General features: G+C 35.2%; 2 protein-coding genes across 3 annotated transcripts; one reads left to right on the top strand and one right to left on the bottom strand.

Moving 5' to 3' along the window:
• Positions 1-10,611: 10,611 nt before the first annotated feature.
• LOC126724809 (probable complex I intermediate-associated protein 30) lies at positions 10,612-15,550 on the bottom strand. Of its 2 annotated transcripts, XM_050429202.1 has the most exons (9): positions 15,438-15,550; positions 15,133-15,274; positions 14,160-14,221; positions 13,776-13,889; positions 13,323-13,373; positions 12,514-12,605; positions 12,089-12,169; positions 11,856-11,954; positions 10,612-11,113 (listed from the first exon to the last, which is right to left on the bottom strand). In XM_050429202.1, exons 3-9 carry the CDS (start codon positions 14,197-14,199, stop codon positions 10,925-10,927), a joined length of 666 nt encoding a protein of 221 aa, XP_050285159.1. In that variant the 5' UTR covers positions 14,200-14,221; positions 15,133-15,274; positions 15,438-15,550; the 3' UTR covers positions 10,612-10,924. The 2 variants fall into 2 exon arrangements, with proteins under 2 accessions (XP_050285159.1, XP_050285160.1); XM_050429203.1 differs by lacking the exon at positions 15,438-15,550 and having other exon boundaries at positions 15,133-15,399.
• Positions 15,551-21,326: 5,776 nt separating this feature from the next.
• On the top strand, positions 21,327-21,807 carry LOC126725389 (auxin-responsive protein SAUR71-like). The gene is made up of 2 exons (XM_050430096.1): positions 21,327-21,614; positions 21,715-21,807. The coding sequence occupies exons 1-2, from the start codon at positions 21,327-21,329 to the stop codon at positions 21,805-21,807; spliced, it is 381 nt and encodes a 126-aa protein (XP_050286053.1).
• Positions 21,808-22,803: the final 996 nt, after the last annotated feature.

Below are 22,803 nucleotides of genomic sequence, written 5' to 3'. Positions count from 1 at the left end.
TCAGTGTCAGTGTGTGTTTATAATTTAACTAAACTTTTTTTTTGTTTGGGGGGGGGGGGGGGGGGGGGGGGGAACTAATACAAATTCATATGTATAATAATTTTAGAGTACTGAATCTATGACCAATTATTTTTGGAAAATTGTCTAGTGAAAAAATAGTAATTAGTATCCACTTGTGTGTGTATACCATCTGCAACAATTTTATCTATGCAATTTATTTAAGGTTTTATTTATTTTTTTTTATAATTTAGAAACCAGACCCGTTAGATTCCAAGCATAAAAATACAACTTGTATCAATTATGCATTTATTGATTATGATTTATTTATTTATTTATGGGTGATAAAAACGTTGCACTAAAGGAAAATATGTAGTACTAGTAAAAGATAGTTGAGCTTTGTCAAAAGCTAGCAAGTAAATTACCATAGGCCATGGGCTGTAATTCAAAATAATACAACTAAATTGAGAGAGGGGGGAACATTTAGGTATTGAATCAGCATATTGGTTTGTTTCTCTAAACCCATGTTAGTGAGTCTCATGAGAAAAATGCCGGTTCCTACAATTAGAAATGAGAGGTAAGAGAGGTTCTAACATAAGGTTAGAGAGAAGACTAACAATGCATTTTTCATCAAGCTCAATGTGAAGGTGCTACAATTGAAGATCTAGTGGTGGACTGAGCCTTTACTTAAGGGGCTCCTTTGACTACATGTCGTGGGATACCAATGGAGGAACCATCAGTGTTTAGTTTATAACAACCGATAGGGGTTTTGGTCCGAAATTTTAATAGGAAGAAGGGACTAGGTAAAACATGGTAGAGTGTTAATGACCAGGTATATTCATCATTGAGAGGAATCAGAGCAAGATTCTTAAAAAATATAACTTTTAACAACTCAAAAACTTATTTTTATTTATTATAACAATTCACTTTATAATACATCTAATATCAAATTTTCTATTTTAATATACAACACAATACAATAAAATAATATATACGCACACAACCGCATCCTATTTTTATTTTTATTTTAAATAAGGAAAAAGAAAAAAGTCACATCCAGCCGCCCACAAACCTACAACTTTAAATCAAAACCCCACCACCTAACCTGCAAAGAAAAAAGCCACATCTAGCCACACAAAACCACCATTACCGCCACCCACAACTTACCAATCGGAACCCCACCACCCAAAACCAAGTCGCAAACCCACCACCCAAAACAAAATTACAAACCCACCAAATTAACCCCAACTCAAAACCCCTGTACATTACCATACATAACCCCAAATTAATCTTAAAAATTCTTCTTCTTTTCTTTTCTTTATGAATCAAAACAGAGAAACAGAGAAAGAAAATGAGAGAGGGATGAGAGGCTTGGCACCATGGGTCAAGGAAGAGAGGCTAGGGGAGTTTGGGACTTGGGCAATGCTAGGATTGTGTTGTCTTGGTAGCGTGGGTGATAGCAGGGGAGAAGCAATAGAAAACGACTGTCGACTTGGGCTTACAATGGGGGTGGTATCCAGCGAGATCTCTTCTTCTCGGTGGCTTCAAGTGGCAGTGAAGAAAAGGTGGCTGAGAGAGAGATGAGGGTTGGGTTTTGACGGAGTTTTAGTAGTGCAGTTTGTGGAGAAGAGAAGGTGACTAAGAGAGAGAGAGAGAGAGTAGTGAATAAAAAATAATAAAAAGTGAGTAGCAACTTGCTACAGTATGTTGCTAGTAGTAGCAACTTATAGCCTGTTGCAAAAAAAAATTAACTTTAATACCTTTTTATAGGGTCCTTTTTTTGTGATTGAGGTGCTCAAATAACTTTAAAGTTATTTTAGCATTTTTATTGTGAATGCTTTAATGAAGGGTGAAATACTCATAATGAATGAGATGGAGTAAAGGGTTTGGTACTGCATGGAATGAGAAGGTTGTGTGATCCATTTAGTTCATGAATTTTGTCAAATTTAAATGATTATATGTGCAGTTAGCTCAAATTTAAGTAGCCTTTTTAATAAATTAACTAGTATGGAAAATGATAAATTGGCTAGTGGTGTACGTGAAGTCAGTATTTGTTATTGACAGGCTAACTACTAACCAAATTGTTTCTCCCTCTTTATCCCTATTATGCTGCTCCCTTTCCTATGGCACCCATGTGTGTGTCAAAGGTAATGCCTACTTCACTGAACTTCGATCGCCCCTTCTGGATTGCGGGAAATGTTGAACATGGAATGACAAGTGATTGCGGGAAATGTTGAACATGGAATGACAAGTGATTAGTGAATCTCCAACATGTATACCATGAAGCAAGTTAATGTGCGGATGTTTGGCAAAAAACGGTAGCAATCAACATGAACATCTTTGTGTATAACTGTATCATCTTTTGGAATGGAACTAAATCCGAATGTACACTAAATGTAGTTAGAGCATTCACAGCAGTGGAGCTAAAAATAGCTTTTTAGCTCCACCATAAGTTACTTTATCTATTTTACCTATAGACATGCTACAGCAGTGGATCTATTTTAGCTTTCAATACAATAAAATAATATAAATAACACAATAAAATAATATACCCTCTACACTAAAATAATATATCCTTTACAATAAAATAATATAAAATAATATATCTGCAACCAAAAAAAATCACAGCACCGCCACAACCACCTATACCATCAGCCCACCACCATCACCGGCCACAACCACCACGGCAACCACAACATAACATAGAAAAAAAAAAAACAAAAAAAAAACAAAACCACAACCACAGCGGCTGGGACGGCACCTATACCATCAGCCCACCACCATCACCGGCCACAACCACCACGGCAACCACAACACAACATAGAAAAAAAAATACAAAAACAAAAACAAAACCACAACCACAACCACAGCGGCTGGGATGGCACCTATACCATCAACCCACCACCATCATCGGCCACAACCACCAAGGCAACCACAACACAACATAGAAAAAAAAAAAAAAATCAAAACAAAACCACAACCACAACCACAATGGCTGGGACGGCGTGGGGTGAGGCAATCGGCGGCTGGGATGGCGTGGGCTGAGGCAATCGGCGACTGGGACGGCGTGGGCTGAGGCGGCTGTAAACTGAGAGATGAGAGCTTAAGAGAGCTTGAGATAAACTGAGAGATGAAAGATGAGAGCTTTGGGAGCTTGAGAGTGACTCAGAGAGAAGAGTGACTGAGAGAGAAGATGGTGAGATAAAAGAAAAGAAAAAAAATAAGCAAAGTAAAATTATTTTAATCCGAGGTGAATAAACAATTTTTTTTTTTTAGATGTGTGCTACAGTGCACATCTAAAGATAGATGTGCACTGTAGCAGTTCAGCTAAAATATATACATATGCCTCCACTGCTGCCTGGCTCTTTTTGGTATAATGGTGGAGCTAAAATAGCATTATAGCTATTTAACTCCACTACTACAAATGCTCTTAGTTGCACCTTAGTTAAATAAATTATACTTTTCATAAAATAAAATAAAAGAGAGAGTGTATTGGGGGAGATAACACTTTGATAAGCCTTCAATTGAAAAGTTAATTAATAAATATGAATACTATTTGACCCAAAGGGTTTAAGCTTATAAGTTTGGGCCCAAATCAAGGATGTCAATATCGTACCAGAGGCCGTACCGGTTTGGCCACCGGTACGATATATTTCGGATACCGGTCAATACCGGTGTACCGTTTCAGATTTACTGCTATTTTTTATATTTATATATATATATATATATATATGTGTGTGTGTGTGTGTGTGTGTGTGTGTGTGTGTGTATATGTGTCTGTGTATATATATATGTATTATAATAAATATAAAAGTTTACCTTAAAACATTTCCTCAATTCAGAACTAATTATTCATGATTTTAGACTTTAGTATCAATTAAAAGGGAAAAAAAATAAAATAGAAAGCTAAAATCATTGCATACTAAGAAAATAAATAATACTAATAAGTTAATGCAAATAAGTTACCATTCTATCCTAACAAAAATTCAAAAATTACAAAACTTAAAAAAAAATAAAATAAAAAATAAAAAACTTTTTCTGTACCAGCCGATACCAGGTATTGCCCGAAATTGGCCGGTACAAGGCCGGTACGACTGGTATTTTTTTCGGTACAAAACAGGGGGGTCGAGCGTACCAGATTGCTGACCGGTACGGTATATTCCGGCCGTACCGGCCGGTATGATACGAAATCGATAACTTTGGCCCAAATATGTTATATTAAACCTTTACTTTTGTCATTTTTGTGCAATATAGGACTTCACTTATATGTTTATACCCAACATTATATATCTCTCATTTCGTGTGAGTTTTTTCCTTTCTATGAGTTTTGATAAGTCTTACTAACACCCCGTTGCTTTCTGGCTTTTTTCCTTCATCAATGTGTCATCCATGGACTTCTCATACATCATCCATGGAAATCACATGTTAACCCAACTCACACTTTCATGTCCATGGGAGCCCCATGTCACAAAATGATTTAGCGCACCATTAGCAACACTCCTTTGTTGGGTATTTTTCCAAGATAATTACAAATTCTTGAATACTGGCCCACACTTCCATGTCCATGGGAACTGCATGCCACAAAGTGATTTAGTGCATCATTAGCAATATTCTCTTGTTGGAGAGATAACATCTTTTGGAGCATCCAGTTAAGTAGTTAATATAATATATAAAGATAACACCACTTGATCCAAAAAGCTTAAACTTATGAGTTTTGATCGAACTATGTTATATAAATCACTCCTTCTTGAATTTCCTATTAATGTGAGACATCACTTGCATGTAAAGTGTAAAAAAAAAAAAAAAAAAAAAAAAAAAAAAAAGGTTTAAACATAAACATAATTGGGCCAAGGCAATTACGCTACTCAAAAGTAACTTTCATCTAACACAACTCAGCGCAATCTCAACCTATAAATTTGGGTATGCACAGATTCACGTTGCGTGGGAGAGCTTTCTTTTTTTTTTTGGTAAAATACGGAGCTAATAAGATTAATCAAAAACAGTTGGAGCCCGAATTAAACGGGTACAAGGAACAGCATTACAATCAAGAGAGAGAGCCTCCATAACAACAAAAGGAGGTGTTACATAAGAAATAAAAGGTTCAGATTGGCCACGGCCAAGTTTTGCAAGAAGGTCAGCAACTTTGTTAGTTTCCCTGAAGCAGTGCTGCATTTGGTATTCCTGGAAAACTTGGAGCATGTTCCTGCAATCATCCACAATAGGCTGAGTTAGCCGATTATCACTACTTGGCTTAGAGAAAAGGGAAATGATCTCAGCAGCATCAACATTAATAACAAGCTTGGTAATATTGAGGTTTTTGGCCATGGTGACGTGGGAGAGCTTTCATCTTACTATTGAGCTTTATTTAGTGACAACAACTATTTTAGGTCATAACTATCGTCTCTCTGGCAACCTTAAATTTCGTACTTTTTGTCTCCATAGGCATCAAATCAATTGTTTATTGGCGATTTTGTTGTTTACAATTCGGTCTCCCCCAATTTCTGAGTGATTAATTTATTAATATTTTCTCTAACTTCCGCAAAGTGATTTAAGTTTTTGTTCCACATTTTCTTCCCCTGCTGTAGCTCCGAGAAAAAGACTTCTTTTCAAGCCAACATATTAAAATCTAAGCTTACAACACTACGAGGTCATTTAATTCAGTTGAACTACTATAAAGTATGAACAACAATGGGTTGGTTTTGTGAACCATTTAGAAGAACATTTTGGGCTATTTCTCAAAAAAAAAAAAAAAAAAAAAGAACATTTTGGGCCATAAAACCATATATATTCTCACAGTTAAGAATAATACTGTAGTTAAATGATTAAATTAATTATTTTTAAATAATTTAAAATTTTAAGATTAGTAGCAATAATTTATTATGTTATCAGAGCAATTGTTCTTGAGTTTAAATCTAATTTTCTCTTTATCTCTTATTTAAAATGTTAAAAATTATACATATTAAACTTCATTTATTAAAAGGAAGTTTTTGAAGGAGAGTGTTATAATAAAAATAAAATAATTAAATTTATTATTTCTTAACTGTTTAAACTTTGTGACTATTGATAATCTATAGTGTTTTTGAAGTAACAAACACGAAAATGTGCAAGTTTGGAACCGTACCTAAGCAAAAATTGTGGTTGATGATGAATGAGAACCTTAGAGGGGTGAATAAATTTTGGTTTTGTAGCTTTAGAATATTAGAATCAATGGGCTTAGCTTAGTGATCATCTACTATAGTCAGTGACTCAGTTAGCACTTAGCACATCCATGTTTGGGATCATCAGGATCTGTGCAATTGAACCATTAATGGAAATAATGGCTTGGAGACGAATTCATATGTGACAAACTCGCAAATGGTCCACTTTGGCTCAAAATGTCCACGTGATATTCAGCCATGTGGGATTGGAATTTGGAAGGCCCTGGAAAATCTGTGCTTCTTTTAAGTATACCCTCTAACTCACCCACTCAATTAATTGGAAAAGTAGGGATAGTGACCTACAAGCTCTTGTATATATGGAGAGATAGACATATCATTCATAGAAGATTTTTCTTTTTCTTTTTCTTTTTTAAAGAATTCATAGAAGAAATTAATTGCACATCATCAGGGTCCAATAATTTGCATCTTGTTTAGCAAGCTTGTTATCACCAACCTTCCATCATGTTCCTATGGAAAAAGATGTGCCACTACCATTTAAATTGGAAATCATGCATGGTGGAATAATAAGTCATATTCATGGACCCCCCAAAAAAAAAAAATGTTATATTCACTTAAGCAATAACATGTATCTAACTTCGGTTTATTTGGTATAGCGTCAAGAGTTTATTTGGTTTTATTTATTTATTTATTTATATAAATATACCGATTGGAACAAATAAGAAAGAAAATTTTTTACTTTGCAGAATATATATATATATATATATATTTATTTTAAAGAAGTTAATTTTGGAACTCGAATTTATAACCTATTATTTTAAGTTCATTGGTTGAAAGGCGCAATTTCTATGCTTACCTTTTTAATTGGTAATAAAAAAATTGTATATATTATAGAGAAATGCTAACGAATGCCCTATTGGTTAATAATTCATTTAAAGAAAGTTTTTATAGAAAAAAAAATTAATATTTTGATAGTTTTTTTCATTTCCTATAAAAATAGTATCAAAATTTCCTTAAAATAAATTGTTAACCAATATTCTAAAGAGTAGTCGTTAACGTGAATCTATATTATACAACAGAAAGGTCATAATAGTTTGAAAATATATTAGTTATAATGACCAACTTTCAAATATATATATAAAAAAATAAAAAAATAAAAAACAAAAACAAAGGGGGAAAAGAATAGGGTTTGGGGCGGTGCAGTTAAGTTCTTATTTCAAACAAAAGATTCCCATTAGCTAACACACGCAGCATTTCATTTTCGGCTCATGGTGATGGTCCTTTCTGGAGAAACATATTTTGCAGGCTGCGCTTCAAACTTCAAGAATGACACATGGGTGATGGGCAGTGAATGAGCGAGTAAAGGAGGTTGATACTTTGTATTTGGAACTTGGAACTCATTTGTCCACGTCGTTCATCGATTCCATGCATCTAAGATTTTGTAACCCGAAAAGTCCAAAGACTAGCTGGCTAGTTGGACCTTAGGAGAGTCCTTCAGTAGTCTTCTACAAGCTCCATATATTCTAGAGTATATCATGCATGGGGCTCTGTTATTATCAAGTAAAGTATCCAAAGAAATTGATCCAGCGAATCCAAATTTCCTTTGGGGCTCTACCTTAGGGGAAAAAAATAGAGTAAGGAAACTCCGTTCTGTAAAATACAAAAAAGTCCAAAGATACACGCTTTCACTATTATTACACATGTTAAGCGGTTATTGGAAAATTTTTCACAAGGTAATAATAGTGGTTCTCATATGTAAGCTAGTAATGGAATCCATTTACACAACAAATGTGCAAGTTTTATCAAAGTTTGTGCCTAAATGTGGTCAAAATGTTTATATACCACTGTTTGGTAAAATATTTAGCAATATATTACTATTTGTGAAATATTTAGTAATTTTTCACATTTTTTAAACTTGAGTTTACCATATAACTCGAGTTTTTTCTTTGAAAAAATAGCTTTCAAATTTGCCGTGCCATTTTTTTATAGAACTCAAGTTTCATAAATTTTTTTCCATAAACTCTAGTTATAAAAAAGTGGTAGATCTCCAATTATTTCACAAACAGTGGTAGATTCATATATATTTTGCCAAATAATGGTACTTGGCCATTTTAGCCGCCATATGTGTTCATATAAGAATACTTTTTTTTTTAACACACATTTGTCATAATTAGTATTTGTCAGTTGGATTGAATTTTATAAGTACTAGTAGTGGTTCCCACGTGGTAAGTGATATAATTCAATCACAAATCGGCAAATATGCAAATTATATCAAAGCCTGTTACAAAATGTTTGTCCCTAAAAGAACAACGTAAAATGGGATAAAGTCACTCTTCCAAGAGGCTATACAGATTTAAAATAATGAGAAACCTTGCCCTTAGCGAAACTCAATTGGAGATATTGCTCACTGAAAAAGTTTCCCCATGGACCCGTGTGATGAAGTGTAAGTACCTTTACTAACCAAGCTATCCTCTCTACCCAGAAGCCAAAGAGTACTTGCTCTAAAGTAAGGCAGCCACGCCTTTATTGGATATCAACTCTCATCCTACTTATTTTGGAAATATCAGTGGTCATCTCTCTGCCCTCTTCTCTATTTGTTGGCATGGACCTTTCATCATTAATGAGGTAGAAATCCTTGTTAGCCAGGTTTTAAATGCTCAACTACAACAGCGGTCTAAGTGCTATGATAGGTACAGGTTAGGACCAAGAACATATGGTCTGAGAGCTAAAATGAGAGAATGGTTTCTCAGATAAGGGGATGTTTGATAGAGGAGTTTGAGTAATGTTGTTTGAGTGTTTTTAATATACGTGTGAGTGGAAATTTGTGTAGAAATGTGTGCAAATGTGTTTGAAATGCTCAAAAGGTTGCTCAAAATAGGCTACCAAATAGGTCCTTGGGGGGTGTTTAGTACACCCACTCAAACACACATTTTCAATTTTTAAACTATATTACACGAATTTCTATACACTTTTTCACTTACATGTATTTCCACACATGATTTCAAATAACAAAACACATGTTTTAAAATATAAGTACCATACACCCCTTGATAGTGGGACAGTCGTTGAGGGCATTTTTTATTTTTTATTTTGCACAACTATGGGCCTATAACAAAGCCCATAAGATCTAACACCAATCAATAAAGAATTTTGAGTCGAACTTTCTTTTTGTATTCCTATTTGCCATATAGACCAAAGCCTGTACTTGAAAAGATTTTGATGGCCATGGATAGTCTTCACAATCAAAAAATTCGTTCTTTCACATTTAGCACATGGCATGGGACACCACCTTCATCAGCATTCAGCATTGGTAAATACTAAATAGAGACAATATCAGCCATGGCTACTAAGATAGATTCATTCCACATTTGCATTAATAACATTTCCACTCCAATATAAGAGTTTCCAAAGCCAACCTAACTTCTGGTGTCCAGAGTCCCATGTGGATTGTTTATCAGCCAATTGCTAGATAGATATGGAAGAAAATTCACCTGGCCCCTAAACAGATGTGGTCAATTTTCTTTTGAAGTCCATGATAAGCTGTTTAACTCTCTCCTCCTCTCTCCCCCTGAGACCTAATTCATAAAGCCTAAGGTCCAACTCAATCTGTGTTATGGAACATAGATAAAAGCTTTAAAAGAGGCTCAAACCCAGTCCAATTATTCCAGCACACCTTCGCAGGGCCCTTGATTATCTCCTTAACTTTCCTAACTTTTGTTCAAAACCAACCATTTACTAGAACTGAAATACTTTCTGCTTATATATGCAATAATTATCCAATACATTGAGCATTTGCAACATATCTCTCACAGCATGTGAATCCTATAAGTGCACTTATAGCATGTGAATATTGTGAGTGGGCATGCTTTAAGTGCATGTACCCGATGCAAGAGATACTTATTCTTGTGTATGACTTATATGGTCAATATCTAGCCTTAATCTTGGCCCAAATCATGTTTCCTTGCGACTTGAGTGGTTTCCAATTGAGGGAGATCATTGGTGCATGTTTTAAAATGTAATAATATCAACAACGGTTGCCATTCTTCTGCTGAGTCGACTACTGTTGTGCAATTTCCATTACACAGGTGACTATAGATTACACCCTTCTTTCTTTTTTAATTCGATTGACAAAATTATGCATTTGATACTCATAGGTAGATACTTGTTAAATTTCTGTTTTAATAGAAACAATCAAAGTATCATAGCTATGACTTTAGTTCAAATGGTTTTTTTTTTTTTTTTAATAAATTAAAATTTATGTAATGGGATTGTTGATTTTTCAGATAACTATGTCATCTCACGGCCATTATGGCAAATACCAAAATGTCATAAGGACCCAATGCCTTCATGATCAATACATTGCTTAGTTCCTTTCTTGGTATATATTCTAATATGAAATAAAAGAACAAAGGTACAACAATTCCCTCAGTCAATAGCATCAATAATTAGGAGTCATCCATGCTTTGAATCCGTCTAGTTTATTGCTTATAAGTTATAATGCTCTTTCTCTCTCTCTCTTTTCCTTTCTAAATTTAGTTTGATAAATTGGAATGATCAACTGGGTTCATGGGTTTTATGAGATAGTTCCCCCCATTTAAATTAGCAAGTGCTTGACAATCTGTAGCCAAAAAGGGGGGAACAAAAACAAGTGAACCCATGAAAAGTTTTTTGCTAGTCAAAGCTCAACAACAAAAATACTTTGCCATTATTAACACAAAATCAAGGCTTTAATACATCTAATGTCCCCTCTCCCCCAAGTAGTCTACATCAACCTACTCTGTTCTCAAGGCCTTGATCCAGTCAATTTCAACCTGGAAATCACCTGGTCCAGTTCTAGCACCTGGCACACCACCTTCAGCATTAACAGACAGAGACATACCGACTATACGAGATGGATTCATTTCCAACTCTGCATCTATAACATTGCCTCTCCATGTTGGTAAATATCGAGCAAGAGGAATCTGAAAAGGTCAGTTGAATTTTAGGCATAAAACAAAATATAAGCCAAATTTATTTAAGAAAACATTGGACAAATGCAAAAGCACCATGGTGTTTTGACGCTCATGCATTGCAAATGACACACAGTGCGACACATCTCAGTAAATTATCACTCATTGCATAGCCCATAGCCCATAGGTCCAAAGGCCATTATTGCAACCCTAACCCCACCACAATTCTGCAAAAACCACAATACCACCACCTATAAAAGCAGAAAACCAATTCCATCTTCATGAATAAAATACTTAATGAACATATTTGACAGCATTAATAGACTTTTTGCCTTGGATAATGTATTTAATGTCATTAAATACATTCTTTGCCTTAGATTGATTTTGTCATATCAATCCTAAACAAGTATGTTTCTACTAAATTTCTTGTCTTTTTAATTGAGAATAGGATCTACAAGGTGGTATCATTTCCCATGTATCATTAGCTGATGAGGATGTGCAAGAAAATGCAGTATACACTAATGTTGTTTGACCCTTGTGCATCCATCAGTTGTTAATTCCATGCCCTCAGAACAGACTTGTACAACTGAATAACTAATTTCACCGAAAATCTACATCTAATATGGTCGGTCATTAATTCATTAAGTTTATCCATGTAATGGTCATAAGCATCTTTGATCCACGGCTGTTTATGAGAGCCAAGTCTATGATATCATGTTTCTAAGCAGATAAGCTTGCAGAAAGTGAAACTTGCCTTTGCAATATACCAATTGTCTTTAGGTACAAAAACAAACGATTGCCATGAGTTATCTTCCTCTTGTCCAGGTGAATTTACCCAATTTTCTGTATAGATCTGCATCAGAATTTGAGAGAACTAACTTTTAAGTTTTAAATCAATCAGAAAGGTTGAGAAAAAAGCAAACACCAGAAATAAAAACCACTGCTTATTTCCTTGTTTATGACATGAACAGGGGAAAGAATACTCACAGTAGATATGTAGCATCTTCCATCTCCTTTAACCTTTAATGCTACTGTATCATATGAATCCAAATCAATGAATCCATCAAACTGCAGAAGATGAAAATTGTTAAGAAAAGATACAGTTCTACCAACAGTTGCCTCAGAGAAAGAGAGGGGCCATTTACATATTGAAATGAAATTATTCGTTATGTTTTGTGTTTTTGTAATGTAGTCATTACAAAAAAAAAGGGGGGGGGGGGGGGGGGCATCAAAAGGTAGAAACTATACATATTGATCTCATGGAGCAGTTAACAATGAAGAATGGGTGACCATATAGATCTAAAGGTGCAACATAATAACAGTTCATATTAGTTAAAATAAATAAATAAAATTGCATGTTCAATTTCAACTATTGATTTAAAATTCCTAAGAATCTTGGAGATATTTTTCACCTTTTTGGATCGCATTCCACAGAAGCCACTGCGAGAAATTTTCCACTTTGAATCGTTAGATACATCCAAGGAAAGGTTCCCAGAGAAAACCCCTATCATATAGATTCAAAATGATAAAGTATCAGAATTCAGATGCATCTAAATTAAACAAAGTGAAAAAAGTAGAGCCAATGGATTAAGCAGAAGTTTTGGCATGGTTCATGAACTTTGATTTTCGGAAATTGAAAATCACTTGTATATATTCCTTTTACGATGTTATTTATCCTCTCCACCTTCCCCCCCCCCCCCCCCCCCCCCCACACCAATAAATAAATCTTTTTACTTTGTTGAATTCTATGTTTTCATTTACATAAGTATATAAAACTACAGCCAGAAGAGACCAAAATTGACAAAATAGACAGTAGCAATGGCACAAGGGAGCCATCCCCAATTTGCAAAGCTAGTGTTCCAGCAAGGAGACTTGTATAGGAATAGAAAAATAATATTTATTGGGTTCTTCCAAACCATTATAGAATGAATGTGAAACACGGGTATATTAAGAAGGTTACCAGATCCTTCATCCATTTCTAGAAATATATATAAAAACAACAGCCTTTGTTCAAGCAACAATCTTTCTTTCTTTTTCTTTTCTTTTTTTTTTTTATTTTTTTTTTTTTTTGTGAACAATGTGGAAAGCAATCTTGGACCTTACAGGTACTCTATTCATATAACATAAAAATGGTAGTCAGAGCCAAAATAAAAGGATATCATAAGCTATAGAGATTATACTAATGTGTCACAACTTGTAAAAGATATGTTTTTGGCAGTACCACTTAACCCATTTTCAGATTCTTTGATCTCCAAAGATGCTGAGGACAAACCTGGAATACAATTAAACAATGAAATCTATATTAGTCTCAAAATAAGCTCTGATTGGATACCAATTACAATTAATATCAAGAAGAAACTGAAAAGAGCTACAAAACAAATAAAACTGTTTCAGAAAATCAATCTTTATTCCCATATGTATATAAAATGTAATCCTGATCTTAATTTTATGTTTACTGAGGGCATTGAACCAGGAGAGGTTTGCAGTTGAGTTGGTTTCATTAATAATAAAAAATGCTTTGTGCTATCCATGCTAAGAAAAAATATGAAGGACTGACACTCGCAAATTATATTCAGACAACGGCACATTAGTTTTCTAAGCTCTTTTTTGGCATATTGTGCATAACTTCATACATATGAATGCAATGGAGACTTGCAGTTGAGTATATAAATACCTCCATATTCAGAATCTGAATATAGATGCCACTTTTTTAGCTCTTCCTTTGAATTGAAGCTGAATATGTATCTTTCTGTAGGAGGCATCAAGTCTTCGGCACTCCATGTGAGAGCTATTGATTGATTTTGCAAGAAGAAGAAAAACAAAAGAAGAGTCATAAGTAGTGATTATACATATATATCCTGCATACCATTGATGTAAAGAAGTAAATTATCCTACCTATGATAATCTGCTTCTGTTGCGCATGTATACATATTGGTTAGAAGAATAGCTAACAATTACATTCCAATGCATATTGAACAAGCAATAAGGTAGTGCTTTATGACCAACAAAGACAACCCACAAAGCCAAGCTTGAGACAAAGATAGCAACCATATAGTACCTTTCTTAGTTGCATTCAGAAGTGCTCGAAACCTGGACATTTCTCATACACCTCTCAAGTTCCTACAATATTGGAGAAACCAATATTTTGAGAACTGTCAGATTGAATGCACAAAAAAGAAGAAGAAAAAGCCCTTAATTGGATGTATCCCACTGAAATAATATGATATATGTGTGGTATACTTAGATATCCATTTCTATGACATGGTTGCACCAGCTCTGTATCTAAATTTCATATATTATATATACACAACCAAGCAATGTATCACAAGTTCAAGTTTATGAATCAGCTAATCCAAAATTGGGATTAAGTATGCCAATAAATCATCTCTCCTAGACCTTGCAAAAAAAGTAGCTTTGTGCACTAGTTATGACCTTTTCTTCATATATAAACACACAAATATCTGAAATTGCAGCAAATGTCCAAATGCAATAGCAAAGTAGAGAACAAGCTCAAGTCTTGAGACCCCCACTAGGTAATGAACAAAGGAACCGATAAAATCGCAGCAATTGCAAAACAATCATTTCCATTAAAAATCACAAAATATGAAACTGTGGAACTATCTGTTATATATATATATATATATATATATATTGAATTCTTTAAATTGGCTCATTTTTCAGAAGACATATTAGTAACTCAAGAAATGGTATCTAAAGTCTAAACCTTGGGGTGGAGCCATTTGATTTGATTTCCAAGGGACACCCAAATGCAACCTTAAAGTAATGAAACCATTGTAACCAAATGCAACAAGTCTAACACACCCATTGCAACATACGCCTCAAATATTCCAAAATCAATGCATCAGAACATGCCAACCCAAAAACCCATTTGCAACACTATGTATCTCTACACAAATTCAAATCATGCTTGCCCATCTAATTCCCATATGCCCAAAACTTAAACTAATCTCATAAAAATTGGAAAAAAAAAAAAAATTACGAATAAGAGAGAGAGAGAGAGAGGAGCTCACCAGTGTTGTTTTCGTTTCCGTCAGCACCGCTATGACTTTGTTACATGTGGCAAAGAAGCTGCTTCGTGCCAATTGTTTGTACTCACTTCACAAGTATCACAACGCAAACGAGGGATCGGAAATCGGAATCCTGTCCATTTCACTTAAAATTGGAGAGTGCGCATTTGATGGTTAGGATTTATTTAAAATAAATCTAAGGGTGTAGATTATGCCACATCATATAAAAGCTATCAAATTTAAGGGTGTGTTTGGTTGGATGATTTTAGGGAGGATAAATAAAATAAAACTGGGAGGGAAAGAAATACCTTGAGCAAAACCAATCTGGAAATTTGGTTGTTCTGTTCTGAGTCTTCTGACTTCTGAGTTTTTTTTTTGGTTACTTTGTGTGTGCTTTTTTTTTTTTTTTTTTTTTTTTTTTTTTTTTTGGGTCAGGTGGATCGTTCTTTTTTTTTTTTTTTTTTTTTTACCTGTACATGAGTGTTTTTTATTATTAAAAGAGTAATTATTCTAGCTTTTTTTTTTTTTTTTTTTTTAAATTATGTATTAGGGTACATTGGTAAATTTATGCAAACTCTATTTTCTATCTTTTCATTTTTCTTCTTCTTCTCAACCAAAAAAAAATTCCATCTCTTAATTTTTCCACCGCTCCAACTAAATACAAACAAAGAAAACTAAAATTTCTTCTATCTTCCCACTTTTTTCATTCGTTCTTCATTTTTTATCCTCCCACATTTCTATCATCTTAATCAAATGGACCCTAACTCTAGCTACTTTGACTGTGGTAAGAGCACTCACAGCAGTGATGCTAAATAACTATATTGCTATTTTTTAGCACCATTGATCACAAAAATCACGCTGCAGCAGTAGAGGCATAAGTAAAAAATTTAGATGTTTAACTACAGTGCACATCTATAGATAGATGTGCACTATAGCGCAAAGCTTAAAAAAAAATATATTTTTTATTTAACTTCTCTCCCCCTTTTCCATTAAAATCTCTCTCTCTCTCTCTCTCTCTCTGCCTTCTCTTTCTTTTCATCTCAGACTCAAGAGTCTCAGCCTCTCTCTTCCTTCTCTACCTCTTCGCTATCTTTTCTCTCTTGTTTTCGCGTGATTGGTGATGGCGTGGGTCGGTGGGTTTTGTGAATGGCGTGATCGGCGATTGGGTCGGTGGGTTTCGTGGATGGCGTGATCGGCGATGGCATGGGTCAGTGGATTTCATGGATGGCGTGATCGACGATTAGGTCTGTGGGTTTTGTGGATGGCGTGATCGGCGATGGCGTGGGTTGGTGGGTTTCGTGGATGGCATAGGTTAGTGGGTCGGCGATAGTGTGATCAGCGACAGTGATGGCTGGTCTTCTCTCTCTCAATCAAGCTCAGATGGTGGGTTTAATGGTGGTCTGGGTTTGTGTAGTTGTTGGTGGGTGGTTGTTCTTCGGCAATGGAAAAGTGGATTGTGCCGTTTGTGGTGTTTTTTTGGTAGTAGTGTTATTGTAGTAGATATATTATTTTATTGTAATGTTTATATTATTTTATCATGTTGAAAGTTAAAATAGATTTACTGCTGCAACATGTGTGTAGGTAAAATAAATAAATTAAGTTTTGGTGGTGCTAAATAGCTAAAATTATAGATCAATTGCTGTGGATGCTCTAAGTAAGCTAACATTTAGTTTTTTTTTTTTTTTTTTTCCTTAAAAAAAATTGCGTTAACTTGTCAAATTTGAGAGAGACTAGCGGAGGTGATGAATACAGAAAAGTTGTGATTGGTGGAGGATGGTGGCAGCAATGGTTGTAATTTGAAAATAAAATAAAATAAATGGTTTTAAAAACCGGAATGGTCAAATAATTAGAATTAGGGCAGGGTATTTCACTCATTTTTTTATCCGATTTTTACCATACCAATTTAAGATTCGATTGTTGGTAAAATCAGTTGGTTTGGTCTAATCTAGTTTTTAAAACAACTAAAAATGCACAAAAACTTGTTGAGGAAAAAAATGAAGTCTTTTGGCTAAATATTACTTAAATGGGAGTTTATTAGCGATATTTATATTGTTCAATGTTTATTAGTTGAGTGCGGAGAGAGGCAAAATTCGACAATGTGGTTGCCAAATTTCTGGGGAAAAAAAAAATAGTAGGAGAGGAGAGAGAATGGTGCTACCAATGAGAGAGAAAAAGTAAATTCAACACTCTCAACGTCACAATTGCTACCCATTTTTTCTTTGCCTGTGACCAAAAATGGAGGAGAGAGAAAAAGTAAAAGTGGCAATGGTGTTGTCGAAATAAGAGGGAAGAGAGAGAAAGAAGTTTGTAATTGTGGCAATAGTGTTGCAAAAATAGGGGAGAGAGAAAAAAAATGTTAATTGTGGCAATGGTTTTGCCACAATTACCAACTTTATTCTCTCTCTCATCTCACACTAATTTCTACACCTTGTACAATTTTTGAATGAATAAGGCTACAATCATTAAATTTTACAACATTTTTACAAAGTAAGAAGGTTTCAAATTCTTATTAGTTTCATTTTGGCCTACTTTTACATCACTTATTGTTGATGGTCATTTTGAGGAAGCCAAATAGAAAGAAGCCCAGCAACACGGGTAGAAAAGAATTGATAAATGGATAGAAAAAGCTATTAAGTCCAAGTGGCAGGAATAATGGATCATAGGTCAATGAAATAGACAAATGGGCCTTGAGGAAGCAAACGGGCTTAAAGAAGCCTGGAAAGAGAGGAATAGCAAACTCATGGGTAGTATATGATGTGGAAAAGTGAGAATGGGCCACAGCAGGCTCAAAGTAATGCAAGCAAAGAAAGTAAGGAGTTTATGGCAGGCCCATGAGCCCTAAGGATGAAGGATAAGGTAATTGAGGTGGAGAAGCCCAAAGAAGTTAGTAAAAAGCCGATAGGAATACAGAGTTAGGAAAAGGGCCAAGGAAGTCCAAGGAAAGCAAATGGGCCAAGGATGCCCAAGAGAAAACAAATGGGACACAAGAGCCAGCAAGCAGTACAACCAAAAAGGCCCAAATGACTATACTGAGTCATAAGTAACAAGCCCAAAAAGACCTAGCAGACTTGGACCAAATAACATCATAGCAGGAATAGTAGAGTGATATGGCAAGAAACAATGACAAGGCTACGAAAAGAGTAAAAGGATAGGCTAGAGAAAAGGAAGCCCACAATCCAGCAAAGTCCAGCCCCTAAGGGAGCAAGGCCGCAGAAAATATGAGATCAGAAAACAGCCCATGCCATAAAAAGACAAGAATGATTGGCAGAATGTGCAGACAGGTCTCCAGATCACGGCAAGCGCGTGAGCAGCAGACAAGCTTTGAACGAACATAGAAGTAAAGCATGCGCAAGGCCCAGACATCACCAGCCTGTACCTAGCCAATACGAGACGTGGTGAAATCATGAGTCAGAGGTAAAAGTGCATGGTCTGGCGGTGGGGAGAAGGGAAAAACCTATTTTAAGGTTCCTGCTCAGGCTCTTTTGGGGGAAATGTCTTGCTGGGATGACATACCGCCCAAAAGAAGAAAGGGTAAGTGGAAACCATTAGGTGCATGCCATGAGGGATAGAGAGAGAGAGAGCACCCTCACCGTAGCAGGTAAGGATGCCAAGACAGACAGACAAACAAACAAAATAGTTCTCTTTATCTGGTGGTAGGAGTGGCACAGCCAACACATGAATCAATGGTGGTCGGCAAGTACACCCAGACTAGACAAATGTGGTTAAGAGCTAAAATAATAAAAACCGGTCATGGAAGACACTATAAAAAAAGGGGACCCTAGCCATGCACAGGGATCACGAGAGGGGGGTGATAGGAACTTAAAAGAAAACCATGGAATAGAAAACAAGCATTGAGAAAAGAGAGGAAAAAGAAAAATGAAAGAAAAACAGAGAGTTAGATTGGTAGGCATGCACCAATAGGTTGATTCCTTCTCTCCCTCTCAAAGTTCTGCTCTCTATCAAAGGAAAAGAACCTCTGTTGAACATAAACCATTTAGGCTCATTCCCTCAAAGTAATTAATTTCACTCCCTGAGGAGATTATTTGCATTGAGGAAGTGGTTTCCCTTCTCAGTTTCAAGCTCCGTAGTGTCACTCGGTGTGGCAGACTGACTTTCCCCTCTTTTTAATCCAAGAAACCCATTGCTATTATTTTTTGTTATTTTTTGTGTAGAGGGTACTTCCTGCTGCTCCCTTTTATTTATATATTTTGTCTAGTTTTCCTTTTATGTTACATTTATTATACCTGCTTGTCATAACTCTCTGTAATAGCTCTGCCTGCCATGGGTATGTGATCAAAACCTGGCAAAAAGGGAGATAGTTTGTGCACAAGCCGAATCAAAGTGAGTTGCAGTTGGACTGGTCTCAACTCCCTTACTCAGAATACTTGGGCCCAGTACCACAGGAGGTGGCCCAGCCCAATATTATTAAAAAGGCCCACAACACTTTTTTACTTACCACAATAATTACTCACCACATCAACAGTTTGTAAAAAAGTTTGTAACTCTAGTATTTTCCTTTTTCAATAATTATTTGACAAAAAATTTCTCTCTTTTCCCTCTCTCTCTCACCAATTTCAGCATCACCATTGCCATAATTACCAACTTTGTTCCTCTCTCCTATTTTGGCAACACCATTGCCAATTTTACCTTTTCTCTTCTCTCCATTTTTGGTCATGGGCAGTCTATTCTCAGGTAAAAAATGGGAAGCAATTGTGTCACAGAGAGTGCCAAATCTACTTTTTCTCTCTCCTCTCTCCTCGATCATGTCATTCTCTCTCTCCTTCCTTACTTTTTTTTCATAAATTCTACTAAATTTTGTCTCTTTCCTCGCTCAGTTAATAAACTTTAAACATTCCATGTATCACAAATAAATTCTAATTTAAGCAATATTTAGCCAAAAACTAAATAAATAAAAAATGCATACTCCAATCTTAAGTTGGTGCAAATGGATCCTCAGTTTTACTTAACCACAGTTGAAGTTGCTAGAGTTAAAATGTTGGTTTTCAAATGATGTAGAAGAAGAATTTGTACCCTTAATTTATCTTAAATAAATCCTAGTCTTCAAATGAACAGTCTCCAATTCATTTTGATTTTTATTAGGAGGACCTAAAATAATCATATTTTATTATTCTTGGACCAATTTTTTTTTTCTTTGGTGGGCTCAAGGTTCACATGCTCTGAAGGGCCGAGGCTAATTTCGTTTTGTTTAATGGGTCTTTTGCCTTTTGTGTTGAGATATAGGGTGGGCTCAACAACCCAACCCAATATTCAAGAATTGAAGATCCAAATACCATATAAACAACCATTCCTATACTAAATTTCACAACTTTTTTATTTGTGCAATGGTAAGTAGTCAACAAAAAATACTCACACAAATAAGCAAGTTGTGAAATTATATGCAAAATTTGGTATGTCTCTAGATTTATTTTATGCTTATTTAACTTAAGTGTGTTGTGAGCTATTGCACCAAATTGGTTGATTATAATGTCCTCAAGTTTTATTGAGTTCTAACTTTAAGTAGAAATGCACAAAATATTTAGAGGTTTAGGGGAAAGTGTTCGAGTTGTGAGGTTAGCAGCATATTGTAATTATCTCTTAAAAAAAAACTTTAATTGGGAAAGCTTGCTTTCTAGGACAAGCAAACAATCCAAAGAAAAATGTGTCGAATAGATAACATGTTGGACTTGGGTCATTTAACATGAGGTACTTCATATTAAGTAAAAAATGTTTGGTCAAGTACTTGTTTTGTAGACACAATCCGAATTGTCAGCATGAGTATTTCATGGTCTAAATGAGTATAAAAACAAAGAAGCACAGAGAGGATTTTTACAAGAGCCTTCTAAATTTCTAGAGATAGGGTCGGCAAGGTGGAATTATTTTCTTAAACTTACAAAAATTGCACTCTATATTCCAAATTCACCGAGGATGATTGTTACATTAAATAATATAGTAGATGATTATAATAATTGATCTATAATCAACTTTGTGGTGACGGCATGCAACCTCTTTCAAAGGCAATTTACCTCAAATTTAATCAAGAACATGACAAGCCATATATATTTCATTAGCATATCACCATCATTTAATTAAGAAAAATATCTCTAATCATCATCCAATGTGACATGGCAAGGACACCTAGTACATACGGCTTTAAATCTGTTCTAGGAGTCATACAGCGAAATTGGAAGCTTTAGAGGATGGGGTTGAGAGCTAGTAAGTTGAGCAAACATATTGGAGCTCAAGTACTAGGGAAGCGCTTAAGAGGCTCTTCATTGACGCCTAGAGGTTACATCCCTATATGTGTTGGTATGAACAATGATACGAGGCGATTTATGGTTCGTGCAAAAGCGCTAGAGGATGCAGATTTCTTGGAGTTTCTCTACAGGTCAGCTGAAGAATATGGCTTCCGTAATGAAGGAGTCTTGAGGATTCCATATGAAGCAAAAGACTTTGAGGAGTGGATGCTGAGAAGGTCCAAGAGAAACGTTTTTAGGGTTAAACCAATCTAGCTATGGGATACCCAATACTTTGTTTTATGTAACTAATGTGTTTGTATTGTCAATGCTTTATAATTATGTTCATTAGCAATCTTGGCTTCGGGATAAGAATAATGGGGTAGCATATAGCACTGCCCCTTCAGGGCCTTTTTCTTGGAATAAGATTGCCATTTACAAGTAGGCACAAGGGGGAAATAAATTGAAAAAGGACCATTGATTTATTGAAAGAATGTGTGATTGATGTTTTGCAACGCATTCCCCCTAATCCCTCTCGGTTTTTGGTTCTTTTTCTGTTCTAAGTTTAAGTCAATTTTGAGCACTCCTCTATGTTATTGTTGGGTTTTCATTTTTGCTAACGGGCTTATAAATTTTGTTGGCTCAACTTGGTCCCTTAGACTGTAATTTGCAAATGGGTTGGTCCATTTTCAAATCCTCTCTTTCTCCTTGGGTCTTTACATGGATAGAGAAAGACATGGAATATCTTCAAGGGTGTCTAATATTTTGGTTCTTTGGTCATGCTTTCTAAGATTGATTGAATTACAATTAAGTTTATATTATGTGATTGCTACTTGCTAGGTATGCTATGTTAGTTCTAACTAAACTGTAATGATTCTTGTAATTTGGATCACCATTTGCTTTTTAGTAGTTGCTTGTGGTTTGTGCCAAAGTTTTTAGTTGGTTTGAATAAAATTCTTATTCATCCCGAATACCAATCAATATCAGAGCAATTCACTAGCAAAACAAGTTGATGAAACATACACGGCAAGCTGCTTTTGTTAATGGCCCTGAAGGGCATGTTACACTATGTCTTTCTCTCTCTTTTTCTATTTATTTTTTATTTTTTATTTATGTAACTTATCTTTTTCTCTTGCACTAAATGGCATGCCGTTTTTTTCTCGATGGCAGGTCATCAACTAGAGGGCATGACATAAGTTGCATGTCATTACTAATTAATCAAACCTTAAGCAATTCTAGTTTGCCATAAGCTGCATGCCATTGACCAAACCGCATGACATTTTAGTAACACAAAATGGCATGCCATTATAAAATTCTCTAAAGTTCTTAAAAGTAATTTCGCTATGAAATTCGTAAAATCATATTCATCAATTTGAAATGCTCATGTCATCAATAATTCAAACTAGCCTCCGTGTGTCCATGAGGCTCTCCTTTTTTCTTT

The sequence above is a fragment of the Quercus robur genome, chromosome 5 (assembly GCF_932294415.1).
Source record: "Quercus robur chromosome 5, dhQueRobu3.1, whole genome shotgun sequence".
Taxonomy (NCBI): domain Eukaryota; kingdom Viridiplantae; phylum Streptophyta; class Magnoliopsida; order Fagales; family Fagaceae; genus Quercus; species Quercus robur.
The sequence above is the reverse complement of the archived record's forward strand: the minus strand, read 5'-3'. Positions and strand labels throughout refer to the sequence as shown.